Raw genomic sequence first — 15,023 nt, 5'->3', positions numbered from 1 at the left:
AAAAAAAAAAAAAGAAAGTGGTCATAGCTAATATCCATCATCCAGGCAATCAAAGCCTCCTGGATAAGTCAACAAAGGCCTTAGGTAATGACAGGTCTCCCCTCTATCCTTGCTTGGGCGTCAACTCAGGAAAGCACCACTGAAGGGAGCCAGGAAGGAGTGCTTAGCACATATTACCAGATACCACGGGAATCACTGTTTTTCTAGGCTAATTTCATGGTAAAAATTACAAGCACATGATAAAAAAGAGCATACAAAAGGAGAGAGGTATCAGTAAGTGTACAAACGAAAAGGATATAAACTGTGAGGTTCCATCACCTATTCTTTTTTTTTTTTTTGATTAGTGTATTTTATTTATTTTATTTATTTATTTTTTTAATTTTTTTTTTGGTTTTTGGCCAGGGCTAGGTTTGAACCCGCCACCTCTGGCATATGGGACCGGCGCCCTACTCCTTGAGCCACAGGCGCCGCCCTCATCACCTATTCTTTCTAGTGAAACAGGAACTATTATTCCTGGACTTAAGCAACAATACAACAAAAAGCAGAAGATAATTTTGAAAATTCCTATTTTTATCCTTTATTTGTATGAGTCATTTTTATATTTTGAGAAACCCTTAATAATTCACCAACATTTCACACTAAGTAACAATTAGTGCTATAATTTATCATTAAGTAAATTTGTCATTTACAAGGCAAAGCTAATAATATATCCCGCTAAGAAGATAGGGCCAAAATAATTACAGTTATACCTACCAATCCACTTTTTTTCTTTTTTAGAGACAGAGTCTCACTTTGTCACCCTGGGTACGATTCCATGGTGTCGTACCTCACTGCAACCTCAAACTCTTGGGCTTGAGTAATCCTCTTGCCTCAGCCTCCCAAGAAGCTGGGACTACAGGTGCCTATCATAACACCTGGCTAGTTTTTCTATTTTTTAGTAGAGATGGGGTCTCACTCTTGCTCAGGCTGGTCTAGAATTCCTTAGTTCCAGCAATTGGTCTCCCAGAGTTGTAGGATTACAGGTATGAGCCACCCATGTCCAGTCTATTTTGGTTATCTTTGTTTGTAGTTTATAAGCAGGATTCAACCTGGTCAGATAATCCATGTGAGATTCTTTAGGAAAATTTCCTAAAGAATTTCCTAAGAATACTGGATTTATCATGAATTCTTATGCAAGAAGAATCTGTCAAAGTCTTCTATTTCACCTTCATCAATTTAACAATGGAAATTATTCTCAAGAGCACTAAAAACAATATTCCCACATTTTCCTAGAGTAGAACCATTCACAGGCCAACTAAGGGAAGAATAGTAGTCGATCTTTATTCGTACCTGCTTATATGCTGTAATATTCTTTGAACTGCTACAGTTCTGGGACGGTCCTTCCATCTGAAATATCTGGAACACACTAGAGCTGGTGTAACAATAAGCTCCACAGTTTTCACAACAGTTCATGATGAGGTTGTTAGCAGAGTGAAACTTTGAAAAGCAGGCACCACTGCAAAGACTATGTTTCACATTTTGATATTTTACTTCATACTGAATCTAGAATTAAAAACAAAAGATTCAGTAAAAACTGCTAGTTAAGCAGAATCATGACTCCCTTGAAAAGTAAAAAAAAAAGCCCCTGCAACTTACAACAGCAGTCTTCTGACACATGCTGCACTTGGTCAAATCGCTGTTAGAGCATATGGTAACAAATGGTTTTCTTTTTTCTTCATATGATAAAAGACAAGATGGGCTGCAAAAATTTCTGCTAGAGCTAGTATCTTCCAGCTGGATAGTGATCACATCCTTTGAATTTAAAATGTCTCTAAAAACAAGTAACAATGACACCATTAAATACTTTTACCACAATTACTAATTACCTACTCAGCTAACCCCTTCCACTGTCTGATTTACCTGAACAACTCTGAAATAGAAGTAAGAACTTTAGTCTTGAGAAAACCTGAATTCAGGATCTAGTTCTATCACTTATATTAAGCAACCTCGGACAAGTCATTTTTAACCACTAAGTATTAATTTCCTTACCTATAAAGTAGGGATTATAACACATATCTCATAGTGCAAAGTTTTGTAAAAGACGGGGATCTATTGTTTAGGCTTGCTTAAAACTCCTGGGCTCCAGGGATTCCCCCAAACTCAGGCTCCAGGGACTACAGGCAAACACCACCACACCTGGCTTTGATAGTGCAGTTTTGAAGACTACTTAGCCTGTATTAGTTGATGCTAGTGATAACAGAGTGATGATGAGCAATCATATTTACACATAACTTTGGAATCTTTATGACAGTATGGTCTGCCAGTCCTTGGGGGATTCCCCAGACACTTGTAGGGTTCCACAGGATCAAAACTATTTTCATAATAATATTAAAAGTTATTTGCCTTTCCACTGTGGTAATATTTGAACGGATGGTATAAAAGCAAGGAGAAATTCCACTCCTTGATATACACCCAAAAGAACTGAAAACAAGCTCAACTCAAATGAGCACATGCATGCTCATAAAAAGTACTATTCACAATAGCCAAGAGATGGAAACAGCCCAAATGTTCATCAATGAATGAATGGATAAACCAATGGTGAAATGTAAATACAGTAGAGTATTAGTCACCTATAAAAACAGGAATGGAAGGGCAGTGCCTGTGGCTCAAAGGAGTAGGGCGCTGGCCCTATATGCTGAAGGTGGCGGGTTCAAACCCAGCCCCAGCAAGAAAAAAAAAAAACCTGCAAAAAAAAGAAAAAAAGGAATGAAATCAGGCGGTGCCTGTGCCTCAGTGAGTAGGGGGCCGGCCCCATATATCGAGGGTGGCGGGTTCAAACCTGGTCCCGTCCAAACAGCAACAAAAAATAGCCGGGCACTGTGGTGGGCGCTTGTAGTCCCAGCTGCTTGGGAGGCTCAGGCAAGAGAATTGCCTAAGCCCAATAGCTGGAGGTTGCTGTGAGCTGTGTGACGCCACGGTACTCTATCGAGGGCGATAAAACCTACAAAAAAAAAAAAAAAAAAAAAGGGAAAGGAATGGAATACAGGGTGGCCATAGTTTGGGTGCAATTAAAAATGCAGCTGTTGGGGGCGGCGCCTGTGGGTCAGTCGGTAAGGCGCCGGCCCCATATACCGAGGGTGGCGGGTTCAAACCCGGCCCCAGCCAAACTGCAACCAAAAAAAAAAAAAAATAGCCGGACGTTGTGGTGGGCGCCTGTAGTCCCAGCTACTTGGGAGGCTGAGGCAAGAGAAACGCTTAAGCCCAGGAGTTGGAGGTTGCTGTGAGCTGTGTGAGGCCACGGCACTCTACCAAGGGCCATAAAGTGAGATTCTGTCTCTACAAAAAAAAAAAAAAAGAAGTTTGTGCCAAAAAAAAAAAAAAAATGCAGCTGTTGGGGCGGCGCGTGTGGCTCAGTGAGTAGGGCGCAGGCCCCATATGCCGAGGGTGGCGGGTTCAAACCCAGCCCCGGCCAAACTGCAACAACAAAATAGCCGGGCGTTATGGCGGGCGCCTGTAGTCCCAGCTGCTCGGGAGGCTGAGGCAAGAGAAGAGTTAGAGTAAGCCCAAGAGTTAGAGTTGCTGTGAGCCATGTGACACCACGGGACTCTACCGAGGGCGGTACAGTGAGACTGTCTCTACAAAAAAAATAAAAAACATGCAGCTGTTGGCTCGGTGCCTGTGGCTCAAGCGACTAAGGTGCCAGCCATGTACACCTGAGCTGACAGGTTTAAATCCAGCCTGGGCCTGCCAAACAATGACGACTGCAACCAGAAAATAGCTGGGCATTGTGGTGGGCGCCTGTGGTCCCAGCTACTTGGGAGGACGACGCAGGAGAATCGTTTGAGCCCAGGAGTTGTAGGTTGCTGTGAGCTGTGATGCCACAGCACTCTACCCAGGGTGACAACTTCAGGCTCTGTCTCAAAAAAAAAAAAAAGCAGTTGTTGGCTAGTCACCTGTAGCTCAGTGGCTAAGGTGCCAGCCACATAACACCAGAGCTAGTGGGTTTCCAGTCGGGGCCTGCCAAACAACAACAACTCCAACCAAAAAAAAATAGCTGGGTGTTCTGGCGGGCACTAGTAGTCCCAGCTACTTGGGAGGCTGAGGCAAGAGAATCCTTTAAGCCCAAGAGCTCGAGGTTGCTGTGAGCTGTGATGCCACGGCACTCTACCCAGGGTGACAAAGTGAGACTCTGTCTCAGAAAAAAAAAAAAAATGGTAATCTGAAGGAAAAGCTCATATGGAAATGTTAAGCTACAACAACCTGAATTAGCCACTTTTTTCATGAACAGATTTTTACTTGAGAGTACCGACTATAAAACAAACTGTGGATATCTGGCAGATATTTTCTTGCAAATGAATAAAGTGAGAATGTCACCTCAAGGAAAACAACTGACAGTATTTATTGCCAATGATAAAACTGAAGCTTTCAAGTGAAAATCAGAATTTTGGAAATCTTCTATCTGCCACTTCCAGTTTGACTGCTTCCCAAAATGTAAAGACTTTTCTGATGAGATTGGTGGATTTAAAAAATATTACATAATGAATTATGTCAACATTTCGGAGATCTACAGAAGTCAGAGAAACAATATTTTCCAAATGACAACAGCATGATGTGACAAAAAATATTCACAAGTAAAAGATTCATATAAGGTTCAAGACAGATTTACGAAAGCCTGGTGCAGTGGTTTATACCTGTAATACTAACACTTTGGGGAGGGTGAGGTGTGAGGATCCCTTTAGGTCAGGAGTTTGAGGCTGCAGTGACCTATGATGAGGCTGCTGTACTAGGCAAGAGAGTGAGACCCTATCTCAACAACACAACAAAAAAAGATAGATTAATGAATTTTAACATAACGAAGTATAAAAGTTCAGTGACAGACAGTTCCAGATTCTAGACTATAACTAGCCTTTAAGAAGCTACAACTTAGGCTCAGCGCCTATGGCTTAAGCGGCTAAGGCTTATACACCTGAACTAGCGGGTTCGAATCCAGCCTGGGCCTGCCAAACAACGATGGCTGCAACCAAAAAATAGCTGGACGTTGTGGTAAGCACCTGTAGTCCCAGCTACTTGGGAGGTAGACGCAGGAGAATCCTTGAGCCTAGGTTGCTGTGAGCCGTGATGCCATGGCACTCTACCCAGGGCAAGAGCTTGAGGCTCTGTCTCAAAAAAAAAAAAAAAGAAAGAAAGAAACTACAACTTAAAAAAGAAAAAAGGAACAACTTGCTTTTTGGTGTAGTATCAAAGAACAACATTCACAATTATCTAAAAGGCTATTAAAAACACTTCTAAATTACCTGATGATATGAGCTCCCCCCCCCACTAAGTTCTGAAGGTCTGAATTCAGAACTAGAAACTACTCAGCATCCATAAATAAGGGCATGATTAAACAGATGAGGATAGACCCATAGTACTGAGTATTTATTCTTCACTTATAAATGTAGATTTTTTTTTTCCCTAAGACCATTTAAAATGTACAAAAAGTTACAGGGAAACCATGGAATCACTGACCATAGTCTAAGGATGTTAACATTTCCATATTTTTAGGTTTCTCATATAGATTTACATGTATATGTGTGTAGGCATAAAATTCCTCACTTAATTATAAATACAGTGTATGTTAACTAAAAACCTCTTAGGTAATCACTTTTTCTCAATCCTCTCCCTTCATTTGAAATGGTAACTTCTAAAAACACAGACGGTGTATGTGGGTTTGTTTACCTTGGTATAATAAAAATATATTTTTGAAAAAAACAAACAAAAAAAAACCACTTCTAACATTTCCAGTCACATATATGTAAGGCCAGATTTTCTTTTTCTGTTTTTATTTTTTTAGAGACAGAGTCTTATTTTATCGCCCTTGGTAGAGTGCAGTGGCGTCACAGCTCACAGCAACCTCCAACTCCTGGGCTTAGGCAATTCTCTTGCCTCAGCCTCCCGAGTAGCTGGGACTACAGGCATCCGTCACAATGCCCTGCTGGTTTTTTTGTTTGTTTGTTTAGCAGGCCCGAGCTGGGTTCGAACCCACCAGCTCCAGAGCATGTGGCTGGCATTCTAACCACTGAGCTAAGAGTGCCCAGCCCATCATTTTAAACTCTACTGAAAAGAACAGGTTCATTTCATTATTACAACATCAGTCATTTTATTGGTTTAACATATAGCTCTATCTGCAGGGCTATTCTTCTACTTCATATGACAAAAATTCTTTTAGGTTTCACTGTTTGCCAAGAAGAATTAGGCCTTGAGAATGTAAAGATGAACAATAATCTAGTCCTTAATTTCAAGAGGCTCACAAACAAGACAATATCAATTCTTTTAAAAAGTTACTATTTTAGGGTGGCACCTGTGGCTCAAAGGAGTAGGGCACCAGCCCCATATGCCGGAGGTGGCAGGTTCAAACCCAGCCCTGGCCAAAAACTGCAACCAAAAAAAAAAAAGTTACTATTTTAGGCAGTGTCTGTGGCTCAGTGGTAGGGTGTCGGCCCCATATATGGAGGGTAGCGGGTTTGAACCCAGCCCTGGCCAAACTGCAACAAAAAAATAGCCGGGCGTTGTGGCGGCCGCCTGTAGTCTCCAGCTACTCGGGAGGCTGAGAGGCAAGAGAATCACTGGAGCCCAGGGGTTGGAGATTGCTGTGAGCTGAGGGCGCCTTCACTCTACTAAGGTGACAAAGTAAAACTCTCTCTCTCAAAAAAAAAAAAAAAAAATTAATTAAAAAAATTACTATGGGGCGGTGCCTGTGGCTCAAGGAGTAGGGCACTGGTCCCATATGCAGGAGGTGGCGGGTTCAAACCCAGCTCCGGCCAAAAACCACCAAACAACAACAACAACAAAAAACTTACTATTTTATGATCAATGTTTGGGAGTTATGAAAACACAGGCCATGGAATGGTGTGGGAGCCAGTAAAAGGTAAAGATATTTGAGGAACACCTTTAAGACAGAATGAAAGACATTAGCCAGATGGAAAGGGAGGCAGAAGAAACTACATCGACAGAGGCACAGACATCTGAAAATGCTTACTGGTTTTTACAACCATCAGCACACTAGACTGCTGGCTTCTAATCTCCTAGTCTTATAAATAAAACATTAAAATCTTATTCGAAAAAGTCTAAAAGTAGCTTAAACCTCAAGCACGGGCCTGAACAACTTTGCTATACATAAATCAAGCATTAGTTAGTACCTGGGCCTATTCTGGACTCTACTGATTGCTTTCAAGATTTCTGGTTGGCTCAAACTAAGATACTAAAGTGCAGAAATGATATTTCTTAAATATATGGCTAGCAAAAATAAGCCACATCTTTTAAATCAGATTTAAAATGCCATCTTCAAAGCCATCTTTCAGTTGGCTCAAGAAACAGAATAAAAACTGCATTACTCTGGAATTGAGCTGGATGATTGCCTGAGGCTGGGAGTTTGACAGCAGCCTGAACAAGAGCAAAACCCTTTCTCTACAAAAAATTATGTGGGAGTAGTGGTGTGTACCTGTAGTCTCACCTACTCAGGAGGCTGAGGCAGGAGGATTGCTTAAGTTCCTAGTTTAAAGTTGCAGTGAGCTGGGCGGCGCCTGTGGCTCAGTGAGTAGGGCGCCGGCCCCATATACCAGGGGTGGCGGGTTCAAACCCAGCCCCGGCCAAACTGCAAGAACAACAACAACAACAAAAAAATAGCCGGGCGTTGTGGCAGGCGCCTGTAGTCCCAGCTGCTCGGGAGGCTGAGGCAAGAGAATCACCTAAGCCCAAGAGTTAGAGGTTGCTGTGAGCCGTGTGACGCCACAGCACTCTACCTGAGGGCGGTACAGTGAGACTCTTGTCTCTACAAAAAAAAAAAATAAATAAATAAAGTTGCAGTGAGCTATGGTGATGTCACTGACAGAGGGAGACTCTGTCTCAAACAAAACAAGTACATTCACTCTCAAAACAGAAGTTAAGTCACTTTTATAAAAGGAATCTTAAGAATAATTAGGGCGGCGCCAGTAGCTCAGTGAGTAGGGCGCCGGCCCCATATGCCGAGGGTGGCGGGTTCAAACCCAGCCCCGGCCAAATTGCAACAAAAAAATAGCCGGGCGTTGTGGCGGGCGCCTGTAGTCCCAGCTGCTCGGGAGGCTGAGGCAAGAGAATCGCGTAAGCCCAAGAGTTAGAGGTTGCTGTGAGCCGTGTGAGGCCACGGCACTCTACCCGAGGGCGGTACAGTGAGACTGTCTCTACAAAAAAAAAAAAAAAAAAAAAAGAATAATTAAAAATTGGCTTGGTGCCCATAGCACAGTGGTTATGGCACCACGTGGTTATGCCACATACGCTGAGGCTGACAGGTTCGAAACCAGCCCAGGGCAGCTAAGCAACAACGACAATTGCAACAGAAAAATTGCTGGGCATTGTGGTGGGCGCCTGTAGTCCCAGATACTTGGGAGGCTGAGGCAAGAGAATCACTTAAGCCCAAGAGTTGGAGGTTGCTGTGAGCTGTGATACCACAGTACTTTACTGAGGGCGACAGAGTGAGCTTCTGTCACTAAATAAATAAATAAATAAATAAAAATAAAAATTTGGGGGGACCCTGAAAATGAACTAAAATGTTGAAAAATATGTAATAATACAAGAAGCTAATTGATATGGAATTTAAAAACTGTTGGGGCTCAGCACTATGGCTCCCACCTGCAAACTTGCCTTATATTTTGTTCATGTTGGATTTCTATGCCTAAGAGAACATACACACTAAGTCTTTCTTGCTTTAGCCCTTTTTGATCTTTCTGGGACATCTGCTAAAACACGATACCTTAACTTATCAGGGTTTCGGTTTCCTCAAAACCAAAAGAAAAGATTTAGATTTGACCCCTAAGATCCCTTTCAGTTTCATGATTCTGCAGAAAGAGAAAGCAGGCCCAAGCAATAAAGGAAAAAGGCATAAATGGTATTGAAGGGTTGAAAAGCAAAAGAGAAAGGTAAGTAGAGTTCCAGGAACTAAGACTTGAAGTAACAGATAACATGAGAAATAGCAGCCAAAGGAGAAGCTTAAGCAACTCGTAACAAAGGGTTTGAGAGTTTAAGAGAATGGTAACAACAGTGATAGCTAACATTTACTGAGTTCTATTACATGCTAGTATTGTTCTGATCACTTAAATATATTATTTAATGTTCAAACTACTTCTTTTTTTTTTTTTTTTTTGTTTTTAACGAGATGGATCTAGCTATATTGCTTATGCTAGACTCAAATTCCTGGGCTCAAGCGATTCTCCTGCCTCAGACTCCCAAGTACCCGGAACTATAGTTATGCACCACTGTGCCCAACTTAAGGCTCACAATTCTTACATACTTGAAAAAAACAGGCAGGAGTATTAAGAAACAAAGTTTTTAATGCTTCTCAAACTTTATCATGTACTTGAATGACATGGGGACAAATGCAGTTCTGATTCTGTAGGTCTGCTGAGACCTGAGAATCTGCATTTCTTTCTTTTCTTTTTTTTTGAGACAGAGCCTCAAACTGTCACCCTGGGTAGGGTGTTGTGGCATCATATAGCTCACAGCAACCTCCAACTCCTGGGCTTAAGCAATTCTCTTGCCTCAGCCTCCCAAGTAGCTGGGACTACAGGCACCTGCCAGAATGCCCGGCTATTTTTTGGTTGTAGTTGTCATTGTTGTTTGGCAAGCTTGGGCTGGATTCGAACCCGCCAGCTTTGGTGTATGTGGCTGGTCCCTTAGTTGCTTGAGCTGCAGGCGCCAAGTCAGAACCTGCATTTCCAACAAGCTCTCAGGTAATGCTAACAAAAGCTGGTCAGTGGGGCGGTGGGTTCAAACCCAGCCCCGGCTGAACTGCAACCAAAAAATAGCTGGGCATTGTGGCGGACGTCTGTAGTCCCAGCTACTCAGGAAGCTGAGGCAAGAGAATCGCTTAAGCCCAGGAGTTGGAGGTTGCTGTGAGCTGTGTGATGCCACGGCACTCTACCGAGGGCCATAAAGTGAGACTCTGTCTCTACAAAAAATAAATAAATAAATAAATAAATAAAAGCTGGTCAGGGATCAAACTTAGTAAAATATAACTAAGGGCTAGGAGGCCAGGAGGGTGGACTGCCTGAGCTCAGGAGTTGCAGACCAGTCTGGGCAAAAGAAAGACCCCATCTCTAAAAAAATATAGGTGGGCACTGGGAGGCCAAGGCAGGTTGACTGCTTGAGCTCAGGAGGTTGAGACCAGCCTGAGGAACAGTGAGACCCGACTCTAAAAATAGGCAGGCACCTGTAGTCCCAGTTACTTGGAAGGCTAAGGCAAGAAGATCACTTGAGCCCAAGAGTTTAAGGTTGCTGTGAGCTATGACACTGCAGCTCTCTACCAAGGGTGACAAAGTGAGATGGTCTCAAAAAAAAAAAAAAAAAAAGCCGGGCATTGTAGCAGGTGCCTATAGTGCCAGCCACTTGGGAGGCTTAGGCAATAGAATCGCCTGAGTCCAAGAGTTTGAGGTTGCTGTGAGCTATGATGCCATAGCACTCTACCGAGGGTAACAAAATAATACGCTATCTCAAAAAAATAAATAAATAAAAAATAACTAAATGGAGGGTGGCGCCTGTGGCTCAGTGTGTAGGGCGCCAGCCCCATATACCAAGGGTGGTGGGTTCAAACCTGGCCCTAGCCGAACTGCAACAAAAACATAGCGGCGAGTGCCTGAAGTCCCAGCTACTCGGGAGGCTGAGGCAAGAGAATTGCCTAAGCCCAAGAGTTCGAGGTTGCTGTGAGCTATGTGATGCCACGGTATTCTACTGAAGGCAATAGAGTGAGACTTTGTCTCTACAAAAAAAAAAAAAAAATATATATATATATAAGAAGCAAATTATATTAATCTGGTTCGCAAAACATTATTTGAAAGGAATTAAGTATATATAAAAACGAATTCGATGGCCTATGAATTGTCTTGTTCTGAAATAAGATTTAAAAATTAACAGTAACATGCCTGTAATCCTAGCACTCTGGGAGGCCAAGGTGGGTGGACTGCTTGAGATCAGGAGTTTAAGACCAGCCTAAGAAAGAGTGAGAACCCCGTCTCTAAAAAAACAGCTGGGCATTGTGGCAAGTGCCTGTAGTCCCAGCTACTGGGGAGGGCTGAGGTAGAAGATCTCTTGAGCCCAAGAGTTTAAGGTTGCTATGAGCTATGATGCTGAGGCACCTATGATCCCAGGGCAACTGAATGAGGCTCTGTCTAAAACAAAACAAAACAAAACAAAACAAAACCCAGAATTATATTACCTTAGGACTCTCAAAGCTAAAATGTCATTGATCCTTCACATATCCTTAAAGAAATCTAAGAAAGATTACAGAGACATGTATGTCTACCTATGGCTAGTCAATTTCTCAAAATAATTAAATGACTTCATTTGCCATTGTAGGAAAAACACTGCATTATTCTACATCCTGGAAAATCCAAAATATTTGTTTTTTTTTTTTTTTAAATATGGAATGCTTCATGAATTTGCGTGTCATGCTTGCGCAGGGGCCATGCTAACCTTCTCTGTATTGTTCCAATTTTAGTACATGTGCTGCCAAAGCAAGCACTTGTATCTCTATACAATTAAATGATAGAATAGAATGGACAAGCAGTAATAATTTCACCTATGGATAATTTCTTTTTTTTTTGCAGTTTTTGGCTGGAGCTGGGTTTGAATCTGCCACCTCCGGTAAATGTGGCCAGTGCCCTACTCCTTTGAGCCACAGGTGCTGCCCCCCACTTCCCCCTTTTTAAGAGACAGCATCTCACTTTACCACCCTCAGTAGAGTGCAGTAGCATCACAGCTCACAGCAACCTTCAGCTCTTGGGCTTAGCAGATTCTCTTGCCTCAGCCTCCCGGGTAGCTGGGATTACAGGCGCCTGCCACAATGCCCGGCTATTTTTTTTGTTGCAGTTTGGCCGGGTTCGAACCCACCACCCTTAGTATATGGGGCTGGCACCCCACTCATCGAGCCTCAGGTGCTGCCTGTTATAGATAATTTCAAATGAAAAGAGTAGGAAAATAAGTTTTGGAAGTCACATTGTTTAAAGAAAAATAGAACTTCTCATGTTAATTTCTTTCTTTTTCTTTGAGACAGAGTCTCATTATGTCACCCTTGGTAGAGCACTGTAGCGTCATAGCTCACAGCAACCTCTAACTCTTGGGCTTAAGTGATTGATTCTCTTGACTCAGCTTCTCAAGTAGCTGGGACCGCAGGTGCCCGACACAACTCCTGGCTATTTTTTTTGTTGTTGTTGCAATTGTTACTGTTGTTTAGCAGGCCTGGGCCGGGTTCGAACCTGCTTGCCTGGGTGTATGTGGTGGGCGTCCTAACCACTGAGGTACGGGAACCAAGCCAACACATGTTAATTTCTGAAAACCTCTCAATTAATGAAAAAGACAATTTCTGAAGGATCTATTACAGGAACTGAAAACAGCTCCTTTTCACTAAACCAAGGCAACATGCATTCTGAAAAAATGAAAACGTAGAAAATTACAACCAAGATTCTGATCAAGATCTATGCATAGAAGTAAAAGAGGGAATAATATAAAATCATATACTTTGAGCAGTTTGAACAAGTTCTCTTGGTAGGAGCTGGTGAACTGGCAGATGAAATGTATTCACTGATGCATGGGGTAGAGCAAAAAAGTTGAGTAGATCCTTTCCTCTGATAAGCAGTTTGTCCCTTCTGGAGAATTTTTTTGCAGCCAGAACAGGAAACCTGAATAGCTGTGGCTGAAACTGAAGGAAGCATTTTATTCGTGCCAGGAGATGCCAGAGAAAGCTGAGTGCCTGTAGTTAACTGTGAAGCTATAAAAACAAAAGAGGAAGAAAAAATCAGTAATTATGTAAAATGAAATACGTATTCTTTTATTTTCTTACAGGCTACTTTTCCTGGATTTGAAACCGAACACAAACAAAGCAATATTTAAAGGCATTTAAAGAATAAACTAGCCATGATATTGGTCTGAATAAATATAATTAACTTAAATAGTTCTATTACCACTGTCTGAAAACACAGTGTTTGTTTTCAGTTCACTCTCCTGAGCTTTGGACTGTTGGGCTTGACAATACTCCTAAAAAAGAGAGTTGAAAATAATGAATACCATGTACTTAAAACAACCAGTCACTCAGCAGGTAATTATGCTCAAGTTTGTCCAATGGATTGAATAACCGAGTTGAACCAAGGTATATTAGTAAGTATTACCTTTTTGATGCCCTTTGGTAAAAACATCAATCACTCACTACATTGTTTTGTATTTCTTTGGTACCCAGATGTCATTTCAGAATCTTTGTCAAGAACAGCCACTACCAACAGACAGTAGACATGTTCATGACAATTATTTTTCCTACTTGTTATAGCTATCATATTCAAACTTGATCTATGTGTCTAAATGTCCATGGGTTGAAGAGTAATAGATACTTCCTAATTGGTTAGTTTCCAGTGCCGTCAACGCAATGGTAATCATACTCCCAATACTCATCTACTTTAGGTTATTTCTAAACAGAATACTGAAACTAATTTTTTTACTGATTTACTTTTTGTTTTATTAGAAATTTCAGCAGGTTCATATACCAATATTCTAAAGAAATCTGTTCCTACATACAGAATAACTCGTAGCTTGAGTCAGTTCATCCTTTGTAGGTTCTTTAGTATGTGACATGCCTAAAAGAAAGTTTAAAAAAATTTAAACATAAAACTTGGATAGAAAAATTATAAAGAAAAAAAGAATTAAAACATTAATAGTATTACTTAATAGAGGCAGTAGCATAAAAACATGTAACTAGTTATTTTTATTGTTGTTTTATATATATATATTTTAGTCTCTCTTTATTGCCCTCGGTAGAGTGCCGTGGCATCACAGCTCACAGCAATCTCCAACTCCTTAGGCAATTGTCTTGCCTCAGCCCCCGAGTAGCTGGGACTACAGGTGCCCACCACAACGCCTGGCTATTTTTTGTTGTAGTTAGGCTAGGGCAGGGTTCAAACCCACCACCCACAGTACGGGGCTGGCGCCCTACCCACTGAGCCACAGGCGCCGCCCTGTTATTTATATTTTCAAGTTAAGAAAAACAAAAACAAAAATGTGTCACCTTAGCTTGGCCATACTACCATAAGCAATCCTTTTACCTATCTAAAAGCCCAATTCCAAATTGTCTATTTTTTCAAATCACTTTCTGGCATATATTTGTGACAGCACATAAAACCACATACCCTGTCCGTGTATTATTTGATTAACTGCTTTGGGGAAGATAAGGACTTAAGTTTTTCAACTCATAATTTCAGCACCCTTATAACTAAAACTTATAATTAAATGCTGCTCTAGAAAAAAAATAAAATAAGGTAAAACATTTACTTGAGCATTGTCGGGTTCTGTCTTAATTTCTTTTAGTAGCCCCAGCTGTGGTGCCACTGCCTTGTCACATTCACCATCTAACGGTGGTTCCTTCATTTGAGTATCTGATGCAAAGGAATCCTCCAGTTCCAGACTAATGCGATTCTTCCTGGGGAACAGTTTCCAGATTCCTAAAATAAAATATTGATAGGGTCTGATTTTACAATTAGTCTTTTAAAGCATGATAATTTTATGGAACCACAAAAGGGTCTTTAAAGAACTGGGCTTCAAGGTTCCCTCAAAGGAAACAGCACTGGTTTCCTTCCCTTCATCCATTACTCCGCAATACATTTTTGCTTTACACTTCTCTGGTAGCTACCACCTGTGTGCTTTCTTCTTAAAAGTCTGTTTCTGGCTGCAGCACAAAACCACCAAACCTACTTTTTTTTTTTTTTTCCGTTTTTGGCCAGGGCTGGGTTTGAACCTGCAACCTCCTGCTTATGGCGCCAGCGCCCTACTCCATTGAGCCACAGGCGCCACCCCAAACATACCATTTTTTATTTTATTTATTTATTTATGAGACAGAGTCTCACTCTGTTGCCCTTGGTAAGAGTGCTCTGGCATCATAACTCACAGCAACCTCAAACTCTTGGGATCAAGAGATCCTCTTGCATCAGCCTCTTGAGTAGCTGGGACTACTGGCACCTGTCATAATGCCCGCTAGTTTTTTTTTGTCTTCTTTT

General features: G+C 41.6%; 1 protein-coding gene and 1 non-coding gene across 8 annotated transcripts in view; both read right to left on the bottom strand.

Annotated features, from left to right (window-relative positions):
* Positions 1-15,023, bottom strand: part of ZMYM1 (zinc finger MYM-type containing 1) — a 38,304-nt gene that overhangs the window by 11,639 nt on the left and 11,642 nt on the right. For 4 of the 7 annotated variants that reach the window (XM_053575249.1, XM_053575253.1, XM_053575250.1 and 1 more), the window contains exons 2-6: positions 14,302-14,471; positions 12,948-13,020; positions 12,505-12,754; positions 1,636-1,810; positions 1,330-1,542 (exon numbers count right to left, since the gene is read on the bottom strand). In XM_053575249.1, coding sequence (XP_053431224.1) covers positions 1,330-1,542; positions 1,636-1,810; positions 12,505-12,754; positions 12,948-13,020; positions 14,302-14,397 — 807 coding nt within the window. In that variant the 5' untranslated portion in view covers positions 14,398-14,471. Of the gene's footprint in view, positions 1-1,329; positions 1,543-1,635; positions 1,811-12,504; positions 12,755-12,947; positions 13,611-14,301; positions 14,472-15,023 lie in introns of those variants that run through there. The other 3 variants (XM_053575252.1, XM_053575254.1, XM_053575256.1) reach the window with 3 other exon arrangements.
* Positions 11,403-11,509, bottom strand: LOC128575630 (U6 spliceosomal RNA). Its single transcript, XR_008377057.1, has one exon. It is a non-coding gene; the product is annotated as a U6 spliceosomal RNA (small nuclear RNA).

This window comes from Nycticebus coucang, chromosome 22 (genome assembly GCF_027406575.1).
Source record: "Nycticebus coucang isolate mNycCou1 chromosome 22, mNycCou1.pri, whole genome shotgun sequence".
NCBI lineage: Eukaryota > Metazoa > Chordata > Mammalia > Primates > Lorisidae > Nycticebus > Nycticebus coucang.
This window is presented reverse-complemented; position numbering and strand designations above follow the sequence as displayed.